This window comes from Puma concolor, chromosome B1 (assembly GCF_028749965.1).
Source record: "Puma concolor isolate L17-30 chromosome B1, mPumCon1.1.hap2, whole genome shotgun sequence".
In the NCBI taxonomy this organism is placed as follows: domain Eukaryota; kingdom Metazoa; phylum Chordata; class Mammalia; order Carnivora; family Felidae; genus Puma; species Puma concolor.
The window spans coordinates 131,601,747-131,619,520 of NC_141670.1; the positions used below are offsets into that span (position 1 = coordinate 131,601,747).

The window sequence follows — 17,774 nt, forward strand, 5'->3', positions numbered from 1 at the left end:
GAGTTTTGGCTCTTCCAGCAATGACAGGCAGCTAAACTTGGGTTTCAGTAACAATTAGAGTAAGATTATATCCATTATATTTGAAATACTAAAATATTTGTTTATGTACATGTAATATATTTATAATGATTCAGTGTTTGTGTGTTTATTTTAACACACTAAATAATCAAAATTGGGGAAAGCTTTTAAAAGAGTAGAAAATACATACACTCAACACCAAGTAATTTTGGTGTATTTTTATAATTCACATTAAGTTCCTTTTAGTTTCATATTTCTTAATGTTAAATGATGAGTCATTATTGTGAGACATAAGTGAGATGATTGATTTTCAGAAATACCAAATAAAAGCTGGGCTCTCTAGTTAACAATAGGCTTACAACCTATTGGAAATATCTACCACCCACCCCCTCATAATGGAGTCCCAAACCCTTAGAGACTTAACTTCCTGGTTCTTCCCCTCTCCCTTTTGTGGGCTTATCTTCACGGGCTTTGCAATGAGCATGCGCCAAAAAACTGAAGTCTCTGTGTTGCAAGAACATTGATTAAAGCCTCCCTTCACTGTGCTCCCAGTCTCTGACTCCCTCCTTCGATTGGTTCAGTGGGCTTATTTCGCACATTACTGATGCTCCCTGAAAGAAGAAAAACTAATCGTTTCAGACTAAATTAGCTTTTGTAGCAACTTTCTAATAAATTAACAAAGCCTTTAAGGAACATTTTAGGAACAATATTGAGTGTTTTTTGTAACCTAAAAAGTTGAAAAGCACTATTTTCAATTCTATAATAGTCTTAAAATATGAATAATTTATCAATTTTTAGGTTATACTCTTCAACGTTTATTTATTTTTGGGACAGAGAGAGACAGAGCATGAATGGGGGAGGGGCAGAGAGAGAGGGAGACACAGAATCGGAAACAGGCTCCAGGCTCTGAGCCATCAGCCCAGAGCCTGACGCGGGGCTCGAACTCACGGACCGCGAGATCGTGACCTGGCTGAAGTCGGACGCTTAACCGACTGCGCCACCCAGGCGCCCCAAGGTTATACTCTTCAATGCAAGAAAATATTGAACCTGTCTAGAGTATTTTTCTCTCTGAAAATCCTCTATATCAGATGGTACCTTAAATATATTTTCCTTTAATTTGATGGATTAAACCCAAATTCATAATCAATATACAAGCACAAAATTCATAAAATAATGACAAATCTGAAGTTATTCTGACATGTAAAAAACTATGACTCTCTAAGTACTCTGCATTGCAAATTACACTCTGGTATAAATTGTCTCTACAGTAATTCAACTTTATGAATTTAAAATTCTAATTATCATTTTAACAATGTAGCATCACATGAGTATCATTTCCTGGTACTCTTACTTCACAGAGCATGAGATTAACGTTACATGTGGCTCCCTTTTAGGAAACTTTCTGTAATGCAATATCCTGAAAATTCCTATTCCTTTACCTGTTTGGTACAAAGTCAAACATTTATGGAACTGTTTTCTTTAATTCTCTACACCATTTATAAGTTATGATTTTGTTTTGAAACACTAATAATGTAATATTTAATGCCTTTCCCCCTGGAATCATTATCCAGTTCTTTCACTGGAAGAAGATATAAGCTGGTATAAAAGAGAATTTGCCACCCAAAATATGCCTCTTTGACATAAGGATTATCTTGAGCTGGTTATTTTTAAGCACCAAAGACACAGCACAAGTTCTGAAAACAAAGTAAAAGTTACCCTTTTAGTAAAATACATTTACATTTATAAGGAAAAATCTCCATTTGTAAGGTGTGTCCCTCTCTGTACTAGGAAGAGGAGGATGACCAAATCTCTGGAAACTCATCAATGGAGCAGGCACAGACCTAAATCTGCATAACAACCTTATCCTTGTTTACTCTGTACTTCCTGGTTATCTCTTATAACCACTCCTGAGCCTCAACAGCCTTCTTTTGTCTTTAGCTGGGAATGATACAGAAGGTGGTGGCCTGGCCATTTTGGGAAATTTTCCTGGGTATCTTCCATATATACGGGAAGTATTTTCCTACTGCTAATCTTTTATGATAGGGGTGGTCTCTGCCAAGAACCTGGGAGGGTAGAGGGGAAATCATTTTCCTTCTGCTACAGTTCGGTGCCTCCGGAAGGGATCTGATGAGACCCCATTCTTGGGGGAGCCTGCAGAAAACTGGCAGAAATTAACAAAGGGTAAGAATTCTTACCAAAGTCAGCTCTCGCAGGTATCTCTCTCTGTAGTGGCTGATCAAGAGATGAAGATTAAATATTCTTATTGCTTCCTTTCCAAATTTAAATTAACAGGAGATAATATTTATGTAAACTAGTTCCTTGGGTATAGTGAATTTGGTAAATTTGTTGTGAGTAATCTGGTTTTCTGTTGATTCTCTTTTCTCCCAGAGATGACCATTGTTTTTCTTTGTTTTTGGTGGTTTGTCTTTTGTGTCATTAGTCACAAAAAGAACCATAGCCTAGAGGAGGTTTTCCTTTTGTCTTATTTTAGGTCAGAAGACTTTGGCTTTGTGACCAGTGAGAATATACTCTGGTCTCTGCCAGCTGGAAAATGAATGTGTCCACATGCATTTGGCATAAAACCCAATAGGCTGTGGATCCCAAAGGCAGTATACTCTTAGTCCAACTATGCCACCTCTCAGGGAAGATTGTCTTAAAGGATCCTGGTTCCATAAGGGGTCTTTGTAGTCTCAACCTGCATTGTCTCATTAGTGCTGGAAAAGTCCCATTCTAGTACCATCTGTTTGGGATAACTGATTAGAGAGTCTGACTGGAGGCATCCAAAGTTCTCATTCTTACCACCTATGGCAACAGGTCTTTGCTTTCCTAGGATAACTGAAAGTAAATATTCTGGATCTTGTGAGGGCTGCATCTTTACACCTTCTTTTGGGATGCCTCTTGGATTTATGGTTAAACCATAAATTTATGGTTAAGCCTTATTGGTTTGAGTTGCTATTGAATTAATAAAAGATCCTACCTGTCAATGACCAAATGACGGATACTCTGAACTGAAAACATAAACAAACTTCTATATTTGAAAAAAAAAAATTAGTTCTTTTTTTAAAGAATTATCTTATTGGTATCTACAGAAAGACTAAATTGAAAAGAAGATACAAAGAAGTATAATGGCTCACATTATGGGCTTCTTTAACAAGATAAAATTATGAAGTTTTATTTATTTTTTATTATCATTTTTATATTTTAGTTAATTTACATACAGTGCAATATTGGTTTCAGAAATAGAATTCAGTAATTCATCACTTACAAAAAACACCAAGTGCTCATCACATGTGCCCTCCTTAATACCTATCCCACTTTCACAAGATATTACCAAATTTAGAGAAGAGTTGGAAAAATCAGTGGACATTCACAACACCACTCACAGGAACTTTGACTAATGGCTAAGGTTCTTCCTTTCTATGATTATACTGTAGTTATCAGACAAGCTGGCTGCCCCCTCCCCCCCCACCCACACACACCAAGTAAACAGATCAGAATTTCTCTCAGATCCTCCTACAAATGATCAGGAAATGGATTAGCTGGAGGCCAAGGGTCAGAGGCTGATACAAACAAAACTAAGTTTAAGTTGTTTCCCCCTTAAGTTTAAGTTGGTCTAAGGATGAAGGGTACATTTGGGGGGGGTGGGGGAAGAAGACAACCTGAAGGTCTTGGTTAAATGCTTTATGCATCCTGCACAAAGACCTACTGAAGTTCCAGAACATAGAAATATTTTGATTTCTTAACTGGACATCTTCTTCTGCTATAAAGCAAATTGAAATTGCAGTCAGATGTGTGGGTCAGTTCCCTGATATCATTCAGGCTATAACCCAATTCTTTGAGTAATTAGAAACAACTGCTTTTGTCTTGCAAATCTTTGTAAAAACAGAGGTACAGTTCCAGAAGCAATGCAAAATCCATCTGTCCTTTTCTACTAATTCTCCAAACTTCTCAAAATTCATCTCAAAATGCTTGCAAAAGATCAATACATTGGAAACTGAATGTCCTTTGCCTAAGAGAAATCAGGAAATTTTAAATAGTAATTACTTCAGACCACTGATAATAGGCAAATATACCCCCAAACTCCATTTTGGAGAAAATGCAGATACTTTCTGTGATTTTGAGATGTAACTTTTCTACCCATCTTCTCCATGTTCTAAGAGCCATTCTTTAAAATGCAAACTTTAAGAAGATATTTCTCATCAGAAGGAGAAAAAAGGATTTACTGGAAATTGGGCAGATGAAATATCCCAGTGTCTTCCTCACAAATATTAGTATGAAAAACTTTAGCTATCTGAGCTGGTAAAGTGCCAGAAACACAATTTGCATCCAAATATTCTCTTATAAACTAGTGAGTTTAGTGTTGTACCTGACTGATAGCTAAAATTTTAGCTATAAGATCTCTTTTTCAGTCAGCCTATATGTTTACCTGTGTCTATATATGATGTGAAATGTGTGATTTTTTAAATTAACCTCTGGATGCTATTGCTGAAATTAATTTGTAAAAGCTCTATTTAAATAGCTTAAAATATGCACTATATAAATTATTTCTAAAAGTCAAAAATATAAAAACTAACCCAAATGTTTGTTTCAAATTCATGTGATCTGGGATTTTTTTGCAGTAAATAAAAGCTAAGTGAAGTTTGTTGGTTTAATAAAAGTAGACATGTATTCAAAGTTGTCAACAAATATAATTCAGATATACAATTTTTCTTCTACCTAGGTCAAAGAAGTTCATGTTACTTCTGTTACAAAGCTCTTCGGAAGAAAACAGAACAATGGCAGACTTTGCTTAATGTCTCACAAAGATTTTGTGAGTAGTCTAAGCATAACTGTTGGGAGCAAGTGATTTAGATGTAAGGGGAATAAGAGTTTTTAGGTGAACTTTTGAGCAACAATTATGTGTTTATGATATAGCTACTGAAATAGTTTCCCAAATCTCTTAGGTAACTTCTGCCTTTAGAGTTTTCTTGAGTTAAGTTGAATGATGTAAATTTATTGAATATCTAGATCATGTGCAAATAAGATAAAATACTGAACATTAATTGCTGAACATAGGTTTAATCTGAACTGGGTAAGAATGTCCAGAACTGACTCAACTAATAGAAAACCAAGCAGAACAAGAATAACATGGTGCTGAATAAACTCATGAAAATGCGAATTCTTATGACTTTGTTTGCAACGTTGATTCTTTAATGTTTTGTTTTTTTCTAGATTTAAGGAAACTTTTTTTTTTTGCTTTTCTAGTAAGCTAAGTATGAATTACAGCAATTTGGTAAGTATGTCTTTGTGAACACAGATGAAACAATTACTTTTTCTCCCTATCTGATCCCTTGAGAATGTGCATAGAATTAAACATGACCAAACAGGTTCAAGGAACCAAGTTTCACTTCATGGAGCAGATAACACTCCTTGGAAAAGCAGCCTGGTGTTTTGCTTACAGCGATCCCAGCAGTCCTACCAGATGACTAAGAAAGCTCACTTTCTGGATGGTGCAGAAGCCATAGGATATCTCTGGGACCTCAAGAAGAGAGAAATTAATCCAAATCTCTAGATACTGCAGGCAAAGTCTGACGGTGAGCCCTTCACTTGGCTTCCTATCCTCAAGGCTTTTAAAAGTTCAGTCTAAAATTCCCTGTGAAAGTTCCAGCAAAGTAGACCTCAAAGGAACCTATACATATTCAACCACTATTCTTCCTGCACATAATCAGGTCAAGTTTAATGAAACTAAACTTAGTTTGCAGACAAATTAGTCCTACTGTGATTATTTTGGCAAAAATAAGGGTGATTATAGAGAAAATTATGTTTCAGTAGTAAAACTTTGTGGATATTAGATTCTAGTCCAATTTATTGTCTTAGAAATGTTGTTTTCTACCTGTAAATTGGACCAAATCCTAAATTCTAACAATTTTCTCAAATATTTTGCTACAACTCTCTGAACTAATTTCCAATTTTATCCCACCCTTCTTCTTCTTTTCTTTTTTTAATGTTTGTTTATTTATTTTTGAGAGTGTGGGGCGCCTGGGTGGCTCAGTCGGTTGAGCGTCCGACTTCAGCTCAGGTCACGATCTCAACAGACCGTGAGTTCGAGCCCCGCGTCGGGCTCTGGGCTGATGGCTCAGAGTCTGGAGCCTGCTTCCGGTTCTGTGTCTCCCTCTCTGTCTGCCCCTCCCCCGTTCATGCTCTGTCTCTCTCTGTCTCTCTCTGTCTCAAAAATAAACTTAAAAAAAAAAATTAAAAAAAAAATAGAGAGTGAAAGAGAGAAGGTGGGGAGGGGCAGAGAGAGAGGGAGACAGAATCTGAAGCAGGCTTCAGGCTCTGAGATGTCAGCACAGAGCCCGATGCTGGGCTCAAACCCACAAACTGTGAGATCATGACCTGAGCCAAAGTTGGATGCTTAACAGACTGAGCCACCCAGACATCCCTCTCCCACCATTCTAACTTGAAATGACTGAAAGGAAACAAAGCAAAGCAAAACAAAACAAAACAAAAAACAAAAAACCTATCCTTTTCCCAAAGCTGTGCGAATTGAATGTGAACAACTTCATATAAACTTAAGAGAAATCATCACAACAGCGCATATGGACAACCTTTTGTGCCTGCTGATATGTAGGCCACTCAGAAAGTTCACCTTAACACCTGATGACATCAGAGATATTCAAACTTTGAAAGATGATTTGAACCTGACATATAGAAATCTCAATTGGCTTCCCCCTACCTCCGCCCTGTTCTCACAAACTGCATTATTATAGTTTGTGCTAATTGTTAAACTTTGCTTGTCTTTTTCCATAGACATGCCTCTTATTAAATACCTGATTGCTAGCACAATATAAGACTAACTTTGGGAGCCCATCTGCAAGACCATTTCCTAAAATGAGAGACAGCAGTTAATTGAAGTGATCTATTTTCAGGAGTCAGACATGGGATCAGTGAAATATTGGAGCAATGTATCAACTCAGGTTCTGGATTGTGAAACTTCTTGGGGAAGTTTCAAGGTGGAATTGAAGGGAAGCAGAATTTGCCAGCCCAAATATGCTTTTTGGCATAACTTGAACTGGTAATTTTTAAGAGATTGCAGACACAGGGAAACCTCTGAAAATCAAGTAGAAGTTACCCTTTTGTAAAGGTTATTTATATTTATACAGGAAATCTCCATTTGAAAGGGTATCTCTCTTTCTGTACCAGGAAAAGGGGATGACCAAATCTCTAGAAACCCTTGTCAAAAGAGAAGACATAGACTTATATCTGCGTAACACCCTTACCTTTGTTCACTGTGCTCTCCCCACTGGTAAACTTTCACAACTGGCCTCCCCAACCCCCAACATCTTTCTTTGGTCTTTAGCTGGACATGGCATTTAAGGTGATGACTTGGGCCATCTCAGGAGTCAACTTAATTTCCCTAGGTATCGCCTGCGTATAATAGGAGGCCTATACGTTACTAAACTTTCGTTTCTCTTCTTTTAATCTCTCTTCTATTACAGAGGTTCTCAGCCAAGAAATTTGAAGGATAAAGAAAAATTACTCCCTCCATCCCCGTACCCTTCTAGGTATCCCCAGTTCCCAAAGCATAAGTCAAGTGCTTGAGAAACTTTTTGATGGAGCAAGATCATTATGAGGGCTAATGATCTTTATAGATATTATCCATTTGTGGTGCTAAATCAAGTACAAGTGGGAGAGTTGTCAGAGAATAGTGAATCTCACAGGAAAACAATAGGAAAAAATAAATTAATTTAATTAATTAAATCTGATGGTCTAATGAAACAAAGGCTCAACTATGACAACACAGAAATGCCATTGGCAGGTATAGTGGAAAAAATAAAACACTGTCATACTTATGGTATGGCAAAATTTGTCATTACTATTTCAAATGAGAATATATTGTTTTATGATTTCTGCATACTGAAAATGTAATGTTTCTAGAGTCAGTACAACTTTTACCTTTAAAAGGAAATATATTAATATTAATTTATACCAAGTATAACAAAGTTCAGTAACAAATAGTTGCATAAGTATGATTTAATCAGATTAAAATACACATAATCGGGGCGCCAGGGTGGCTCAGTTGGTTAAGCGTCTGACTTTGGCTCAGGTCATGATCTTGCAGTTCACAAGTTCGAGCCCCACGTCGGGCTCTGTGCTGACAGCTCAGAGCCCGGAGCCTACTTCAGATTCTGTGTCTCCTTCTCTCTTTGCCCCTCCCCCACTCAAACTTTTTCTCTCTCTCTCAAAAAAAAAATTCAAAAATGCATATAATCATCTTAAACATTGTATTAGTGTACATTTGCAGCTAATCCTAACATCTATAATAAATACAAATAGTGAATAACAGTAGATTCTGTTTTGTACCTATGTCATGCAGTTGTGTGTGTGTTCAGGGACTATGTCTTTTGATGTATGTATTATATTGCTTCAAGAATACATTTGTATATATTTAAGTAGTAAATTTGCTTTTCCAGATTTTCTTGATTGTAGATCAAATTAAAGGAAAGCAGTGCTTTCCCTAGATATGAATTCATATAAATCTATAAAGATATATGTTGACTAAGTAACTGAGCAAAGTCTTAGAACTTAAATTAACACAAATTATGTTGTCAAGTGAGCTACCACAGCCTGTAACTTAGTGAAGGTAAGTCCTGGTACACTGAGCTGGCCAAGTGCTCCATCCCAGGGAATAGCGAGGGGGCTGGATAAATCAGAAGCTTAAGCTCCTCGCTGGGTTTGTGAACATGGTTGCTGAACAAACTCATCATAAGAGAAGCCCAAAACTCAAACGATGAGAGTTTGGAAAAGACAAAGAGAAATTTATTTTAGGTGCCTGCGGCCAGGGTAAGTGGTAGGCTCAAGCCTTAATAATCAACCTTTGCACCTACAAGATGGACACCTAGAGTTTTATAAAGAGAATGGGTATGTACAAGAGAGTGGGCAGAGAGCACAGGATCATTGCTAAGGGATCAGTATGTGTTCAGTACATGATCACTGTCAGAGAAGGGGGTACGGGGGTGTGTAGTCTCCTAAGTATTCCATTGCTACCAGGCTTTTCTGGTCTGGTGGTTGGAATATTCCAGTCATTGTCAATGCCTCAAGAAAATGCAATAAGAAGTAACTGTTCGGGGTCTATAGTTGAGCAAGAGAGCTCGCTGACAATTACGATGAATAATTGCAATTGCATAATGGATCACCAATAGTCACTGAAATATGCCTTTAGTGTATATATTGTATTTTCTTCCAAAGGGTGGTAAAAATTCCTTCAGACAGGACTCCCTGTCATGAAACGCTTATTTAGCATACTGGAAAATCTTAGAAATTTTGTCATTAAATCTAGTTTTCCTACAGAGGTGGTGATATGAGACAGAACTTCAAATGTGTTGGAAGAAATTTTATTTTCAACAGTGATCAAATTTCTCTTTTATCAATGCTATCATAGAATCAACATATTTTTCAGCAAATGTGATAATCATTATTACTAATTAAAGAAGGCAAAATATAAACCCAGAATACGCCGCTTTAGCATGAGAATTATCTTGAGCTGGGTATTTTTAAGAAACACAGATGCAGGAGAAGCTGTAAAAATGGAAAACAAGTTATTGTTTTATAAATGAAATGTACATTTATAAGGGAATCTCCATTTGTAAAGGTGTCTCTCTGTACCAGGAAGAAGAGGACAACTCTCAATCTCTAGAAACTCTTATCAATAAAGAAGGCATAGTCTTAAATCTGCACAACAGTCTTACCCTCGTTTGCTATGCTTTTCCTTGTAACCTTCCATAACTGGTCTCCCCTACTGCTCCCCACACAACCCCACAGTATCATCTTCTGTCTTGAGCTGGAGGCTGTATTTAAGATGGTGACTTGGACCATTTCAGGGAGTTACTCAGTTTCCTAAGTATCTCCACGTATACAGGAGGTATACATGTCACTAAATTTGTTTTTCTCCTCTTTATTTGTTTATTACGGGTAGGTCTACACTCAAGAACCTAGAAGCATAGAGGGAAAGTTATTTTTCCCCCCACATAATTTAAGATACATACAATTTATGTGTCTGTGTGTTCTTTTATTGTTTTATTTTGATGAATATTTTTACAATTACAAGAGCTTTTTTAACACCTATCCTTGCTATTTTTCCCAAAAGGATTTCAGCTATAAATTATCTTAACTAAAGAATTATCAGTCAAGTAATACTGAGTCTATGTAGTCAGAACTGAAATAAAGACCTGGAGGCATTCCAGGAATGATCTAGCTCCTAGATAAAAATTTAGGATTTTTATTTTTATTTTATTTTATTTTTCAATATATGAAGTTTACTGCCAAATTGGTTTCCATACAACACCCAGTGCTCATCCCAAAAGGTGCCCTCCTCAATACCCATCACCCACCCTCCCTACCCTCCCACCCCCCATCAACCTCAGTTTGTTCTCAGTTTTTAAGAGTCTCTTATGCTTTGGCTCTCTTCCACTCTAACCTTTTTTTTTTTTCCTTCCCCTTCCCATGGGTTTCTGTTAAGTTTCTCAGGATCCACATAAGAGTGAAACCATATGGCATCTGTCTTTCTCTGTATGGCTTATTTCACTTAGCATCACACTCTCCAGTTCCATCCACGTTGCTACAAAGGGCCATATTTCATTCTTTCTCATTGCCACATAGTACTCCATTGTGTATATAAAAAATGTAGGATTTTTAAAGGAAGAATTCAATGCACTACTATAAAGGAAACTGCATGTTGGCACTCATGTTTAAAAACTACTGGTTATCGGGGCGCCTGGGTCGCGCAGTCAGTTAAGCGTCCGACTTCAGCCAGGTCACGATCTCGCGGTCCGTGAGTTCGAGCCCCGCGTCAGGCTCTGGGCTGATGGCTCAGAGCCTGGAGCCTGTTTCTGATTCTGTGTCTCCCTCTCTCTCTGCCCCAAAAATAAATAAAAAACGTTGAAAAAAAATTAAAAAAAAACAAACAAACAAAAAACAACAACAAAAAAACTACTGGTTATCTACGCTGATTTGCATTTAATGCTCTGTTCTAAAAAGCACAAAGTAGCCATTTTGAAACATTTGTTAGAAGTAACAAAATGATATGGAATCACAATATGCACTTCTGTATTTGTGAATAAAATAAAACAATGTATACTGATTTGTAATAGGTCTTTAGGATTATAAAACTAACATAAGAGTCTTTTAGTTAATCTATTCATTTATTTTTTTCATCAAGTAACTATTGTGTGCTTTCTGCATTAGTTTCCTTTAGTGGTACACCTCTGACAAATGGGATGTGCTGGTATACAATGAAGTCTAATTATACATTTAAAGTATGTAAAATCAACTCTGCCTAAGCTGTAAGAAGACTGGTAGAGAGAGAGAGAGAGAAGGAGGTGGACAGAGTGTATGCAAGAAAAGAATGAGAAAAAGGAATGCAATTTACATGGTATGGCTCATAGGACCTAGCTTTCTTCTCAGTGCTTCTGCCAAGTGGCTATGAAAGAAGGAGCCCAAGTGGGCTGTTCCCTCAGGGGGTCTGTGTTCCCCTCGTGTGAGTCTCAATGCATGGAGTCTGATTCTACGGTTTAATGGTACTGTATGCAATTTTTCATACCACATGGCCTATAAACAAAGCCAACTATTCTTACCTAGGGCTGCAGCAAAGACATTTGTTCTTACTGACTGAGGGGCTTTGAGGGGTATTCAAGGAGCATAATCACAAAAGGATTTCTGACTAAAGTGATTTTCACCTCACCACCTTCAAGCCTCACATCTCACCCTGGACTGGCCTAGATCACCCTGTTTAAAATTTCTGATCATAGTCTTGGCCCTCAACCCCTCATTCTCAATTATCCTTTCCTTGTGCTATTTTTCCTTTTTAGACTGCACTTAGCACCTACTAACACACTACATACTTTACTTAACTTTATTATTTATTATAAGTATGCTGTCAAAAAAGGCAGGCTCTATAAGCAAATATTTGTGTGGTTTGATTAAAGGAGGTATTCCAAGCACCTAGAACAGAGCCTGGCTTCCAGGGGGCACTTAGTAATATTTGTTGAATAAATCCATGTATGGATTTTCAAATGTGATGCCTTTAAAACTTCACCACTGGTTCCTCCATTAAATATTAATAAGTCCCTACGGCAGATGATCATATTGCTTGTGTTTTAAACCAATGGTTTTGTCTGAAAGTGACCCTTAATGTAATATGAAAAACCATAGTTCAAAAAAACTTGGGATATATCAGCTTTTAAATCTGATTTTTTTAATTTATAAAAATAAACAGAAATACTTGATATAAGTAAATGTAAGTAAATGAAGTATGTAGGGTGAAGGCACTCATCTATAAATGCTGAGGCACACTGACATGATCAGAAGTACTGAATTTATGAAAAATAATAGCAATGATGGATCCAAAATAGATAGCTTTAACAAACAAGAGCTTATTAGCAGTTGGATGAGAATGTCTAATTGATAATTATGCAATTCTCACAATTAGGTTTAATCCATAGGCTGACATAACTTAGTAGCATCACACAAAATACTCTCTTCCTCTCTCTCATAGCTAAAAAAACAGTTATGGTAAAAACTAATCATTCTTACTCCTTACATGATGAGCTATTTTCGTATTTGTTAGAATTCCCTATACACTATTAACTGTGTCAGGAGGGCCTCCAAAATAAAATCTAAGAAGAGAAGCATAGATTGAAAATATACAGACAACTGCACTGAGTTCTTCTTTCAAAATGTGTATTCATAATGCAACTAGTATTAATATTAGTTTCCTAGCATATACATAGGAAAGTTCAGTTATAAAGAAAATCCCACCATTTGGAAACTGTTAAAATATTTGAAAAATACACAGTGGCAAGATCATACTTTTCCAAACTGAGTTATGCTTCACTCATACCTGACACAGACAAAATATATGTAATGCCACGATTCAGTTTAAATGGCCAAATGAAAACCATTAAGGATATTAAGACTAACAGTGATTAATAATATTTGATGAAATACTTGATAACATCAAAACTCTTAAAGAAATCTGAACAAAAAATTGCAAGTTCAATACTAAGAAACACTTCTTATTAAATAGAAATATAAAACATATGCTAATTAAAGGAAGACTTCTTTGGAGACCCTGGGATTGTTCTGAGTTTAATTCAAGCTCTAATTGAAAAGAAAATTTACACTTAAAGTAAATCAGCCACATGTAAAAAGATAACCTGTAAAACATCAAAAGGAAGTTAAAAAGAAAAAAAAACCTGGCTATAAAGATGCCTAATTAATTAAAGTACCTGAATTTTTGCCCCGTTAGAATATAAGATCTTCACTGCATTTTGGTTATTCATTCCCAATTATTTAACCCAAAAATGTTGTTTGCAGGAGTTCAAACTATAAAATATTTACAGACAGCGTATGTTTTATGCTGAAACATTTATGTATACAGTCGATGTAACCAGAAAAATCATCCCTAACTCTTAATGTAATCTTGTAATTGCCAACATTGCTACTTGACTACATCTATCCATCTTCTATCCTGTTTTAATAACACAAGTGACACCTAAGAAATTATTCTTTGATCTTTCAATAAACTAAGCCTGTGTAGACACAGGAAAGTGAAAGAGGTTAAATTGTCATTGATTATTTAAGACACATTCATCATTTATTTAATAATCTCCCTCATCATCTCAAGAACTATTGTGTTTATAGGCCCTTGCTGAGACACTCTGAATTTATTTTTAAATATTTTTTGTCACGTGCATTAGAAATCAAAGCACGTTGTACACTAACATTAGTTTCAAATCTCCTGATAAATCTGTTACAGGATGGAAGTAGTTTATTATATGAATTTTAGAACTTATTCGCTGTAGCGGATTTTCAGAAATTTCTTTTCATAGTTTTCATTATAATTAATGTCACTAAGGAATTATATTTCCTATCTTAAGTGCGATGTGTAGCAACAGCTATCTTCCCAAGAAAATTATATTAAAGGATACTTGTAGTCTCTTATATTCTGACATTGTATCACTGGAACATGATCCACAGTGATCGGGAAAGAATAATTTGTGGCTAATATTGACAGCTTTAGAAAGCAAGAAAGAGAGTATAAGAATCATTCATAATGTGTAAGATTTCTACAAGATTTTTCATATTTTCTCTGAAAAATACTATTGCATATTATAAGTAGACATAGTATGTATATATGTGAATATGTGTATTTATGAAAAAATAAAATAATTTCAGACTATTCCCTGAGAAAAGTATTATAAGTCAAATGATAATTATTGTTATCACATATGAAAAGTGAAAAGTGTATAAATACATATTGAAAAGTATAGAAAATATATCCTATTCATGGAAAAAAAAATACACTATTGATGAGTCATATGTTCCCAACAGTCACACAATTCATCACATTTAAAATGCTTTACTTACATCTAATTTGCTTATTTAAAATACTTCCCTTCCCTGTTTTTCCATACAAAATGCCCCAAAGTTTACTATGACAGTTACATCCAGGTAGTGACATGAGGTTCTATATGCATATCTTTGGTGACTGATTTTCTGATTCTGATGATTATATCCTAGAATCTATCACCAGGAAAAGTAAAATATGAAACCTTTAGAACAGATTATTATTCTATGTTAATGACTACCTAAATCATACAAGACACTTAAACAAAGGAATCCTGAAAGGACTCACTACCAAGAAATTATTATTCTTAGCCTTTATTCAATACAGTAAAATACATTAAACTCTCACTGTTAGATATAAAAAAAAGCCAGAAACAATGAACATTTAGTAAGGATTAACTACATTCATGGCTCTATTTAGAATTTTTATTTACAGTTGAGAGAATGATGTAGCATTGATATAGCAAATCTCATAGAAACAAGAACGTTATCGGAATAGATAGGCAAATACAAGACAGCTTAGTTATTTCCCCACAGGTACCATTCATCTCTTAGCAACTATTTCTCTCTTGAAGTCACTAATTGTGCTATAGCTCTCTCACATTCTATATTTATATTCAATTCTTTCAAAATTTGAAACTAAGTCTCCCAAACATCATTTCCTTATTGAGTAAAGTGGAATATTTGAGTCCCAGTACACACGTGTTTTCCTCTTTCCTTGTGTAAGAATACATTACTTATAATAACTAGACTTCCACAAAGTTCATGTGGTAGTGAACAAGTGACTTCAATTTTCTGGTGCTCAGTTAACTGAGAATTTTGTTATGTTGGAATACAATTTAATAGAAACTATTTATTTATTAGCCTCACTGGACAACTGGCTAGCAGATTTAAAAAGATAAAGGGTATTTGTAAAATACATACTGAGTTTATATCCTAGGTATTGATACATAAATAATACACATCAAAAAACTTTAAACAGGAAAAAAAAAAAACCTCCTTCAAAAGAGATAAACATTAAAAATGCTTGTGGCTTAAATCCTCTTTGAACTGAGAAATCATTTCTACTTTAAAAATTTAAATATTCACATCACTTAAATAATATATAACATTGGTATTTAAGCAAGAAGTGTAGTCACAATACTGATATCTAAAATATTTAGGGTTCTATAATAAACATATCTTAAAATGAATGTAACAGAAAAATTCAAAAGAAAAGCATAGCTTTTAATGTTTTTTTAATTAAAAAATAACATATATAAATAGCGGAAAACAACCTGCAGTGCAATTCAAAACTTTAGTTTATTTCCTAATAGACACAAGTAGCTTTATGTTAAATATATCAATATAATTTGCAAGGCAACACAAAAGTACCATTCATATTTATGTCATTTCATATAATAGGACATGAGGATAAACTTAAATTTTATCATTAAAGACTTTCATCAAACAACTTAAAATTACTTCTATTCTAATTTTACTTGTCAATAAAGTGCTAAAAATAATATCATTTTTTTTTAAATAGAAGAGAGAGCTCTTACAAATGTTAGATACAGGAAAAAGAAGATAATTCTTTATAGGTTCATCAAAAGGAAGTTTAAAGTCATGAACTTAGGCAAAGTGAAAACTTTATAGCTTCATTTAAGAAAAGATAGGAATGTAAATCTAAGTTATCCCAAATCATCCAGTGTTATTAGAAGCAATCTTGTATCAACACGTTTTATAATCCTATTTTGACAATTCAACAAGTACTTCACACTAAGAAAAAAATGCTAACATTCAATTAAATTACTTTCTGTAGCCTGCACTGGAGCTAATAAGCTAAAACAGTATTTTAGCTTACTATTTAGAAATAGTAAATTTCTCTACAAAGTTCTGTTTCTTTTCACATACCAGAATGTAAAAATGATGTGCCTGGCCCATGGTAATTGTGAACATAACTTTATTAAACTGTTAACAAATAAATTAGTACTTTCTTAAAGATAAATTGTTCTTGCATTCTAGTATGTATCTTCCACATGTCTGCAAATTTACTAATTCAAAAGACTATATTAGAGATGTTAGTTTAAAAAAAATAAGAAGACATTGGTATGCTAGTCGGTGCCTGTAATTATCTTTTTCAGTTCCAGAAGGTATTTGGGGATTATTTAAGAGAAAAAGATGAATGGTGAGCCACTAAATCCTATTAAATCAGTGCCTGGACACAGCAGCTACAGAGGTAAATAAGCTGTGGAGGTCTGAATACCAATAAAGAAGATAAAAATGGTTTTATATAGCTACTTACATCATAGCCTAGAAGTTCAGTCTGTGTGGATTTATCTACTCTTGAAGCAAAAGCCTTCTGTAAATGCTGGACTTTTTCCTGCAAAATGAAAAAAAAAAAAAAAGAAAGAAAAGAAACACATTTTTGGTAAGTCATGTGCTTCCACAATAATATTCCCCACTTATTAAAATTTGATTAGTGTACAATTCATGATTATCTGCATGCATACTTTGCTCTGTTGGTGCTTTGCATAACAGCTTAAATATTCATAACTTTAATTCTCAGGTCATAAGTCCTCCACCTTTGGCATCTTTTAGTACAGGAACCACTGAGATAGACACTCAGTTGAAGACTAGAGAGCCAGGATTGCTTAAATCCAAGACCAAATGCATTGTATTATGTTTCTTATTGGCTGGATTTTTTTGTAAATTAAATTGATAGGATTTTATTGATGTAGTTTCAGAGCATTTCCACTTAAAATCCAAAACATACTACTACTCAGTGGATTCCATTTAGTTTCTTTTTAATTTCAAGGTTTTTTCCTTCTTAATTCTCTCTTTCTGAAATCAACACATTTGGGAATCTATATAAGATGTGACACTAAACTAATCCTGTTATAAATAAGTAAGGGAAGTAATACATGAAGGAAGTTTGGGATTCCATATCTCAAATGCAAATGCACTTATTCTGGTCTACTAATTTGACTGAGCTTCTGGTTGGGGACTTCTTTTCTCATTTCTGGATGTGTCACTTAAAAATGGATCTTGAGCTTAGTTATGTAATATGTTTACTGCATGCCTGAGACATATGAAAGTGCTGTACTTATATGATCAAACCTCATCTTGGGATTTTTGCTATTATTATCACCCATTTTTAGTGAGAACAATAAAATTTAGAAAGCGTAATACATTTTTTTGAAGTTTATTTATTTTGAGAGAGACAAACGGAGACAGAGAGAGAACAAGCAGTAGAGGGGCAGAGAGGGAAACAGAGAATCCCAATCAGGCTCTGTGCTGTCAGCCCAGAACTGGATGTGGGGCTCGATCTCACAGTTGTGAGATCATGACCTGAGCCGAAATCAAGAGTTGCACACTTAACCAATTGAGCC

The 17,774-nt window shown here is 35.0% G+C and overlaps 1 protein-coding gene across 7 annotated transcripts in view; it reads right to left on the reverse strand.

The window, feature by feature from the left end:
* CCSER1 (coiled-coil serine rich protein 1) overlaps positions 1–17,774 on the reverse strand; it is a 1,329,329-nt gene that overhangs the window by 625,198 nt on the left and 686,357 nt on the right. For all 7 annotated transcript variants that reach the window (XR_015250351.1, XM_086704581.1, XM_086704578.1 and 4 more), the window contains one exon: positions 16,688–16,765. Coding sequence is in view for 6 of the 7 variants with exons in the window: in XM_086704581.1 (XP_086560707.1) it covers positions 16,688–16,765 (78 nt within the window). In the remaining variant the exon portion in view is untranslated. The remainder of the gene's footprint in view (positions 1–16,687; positions 16,766–17,774) is intronic.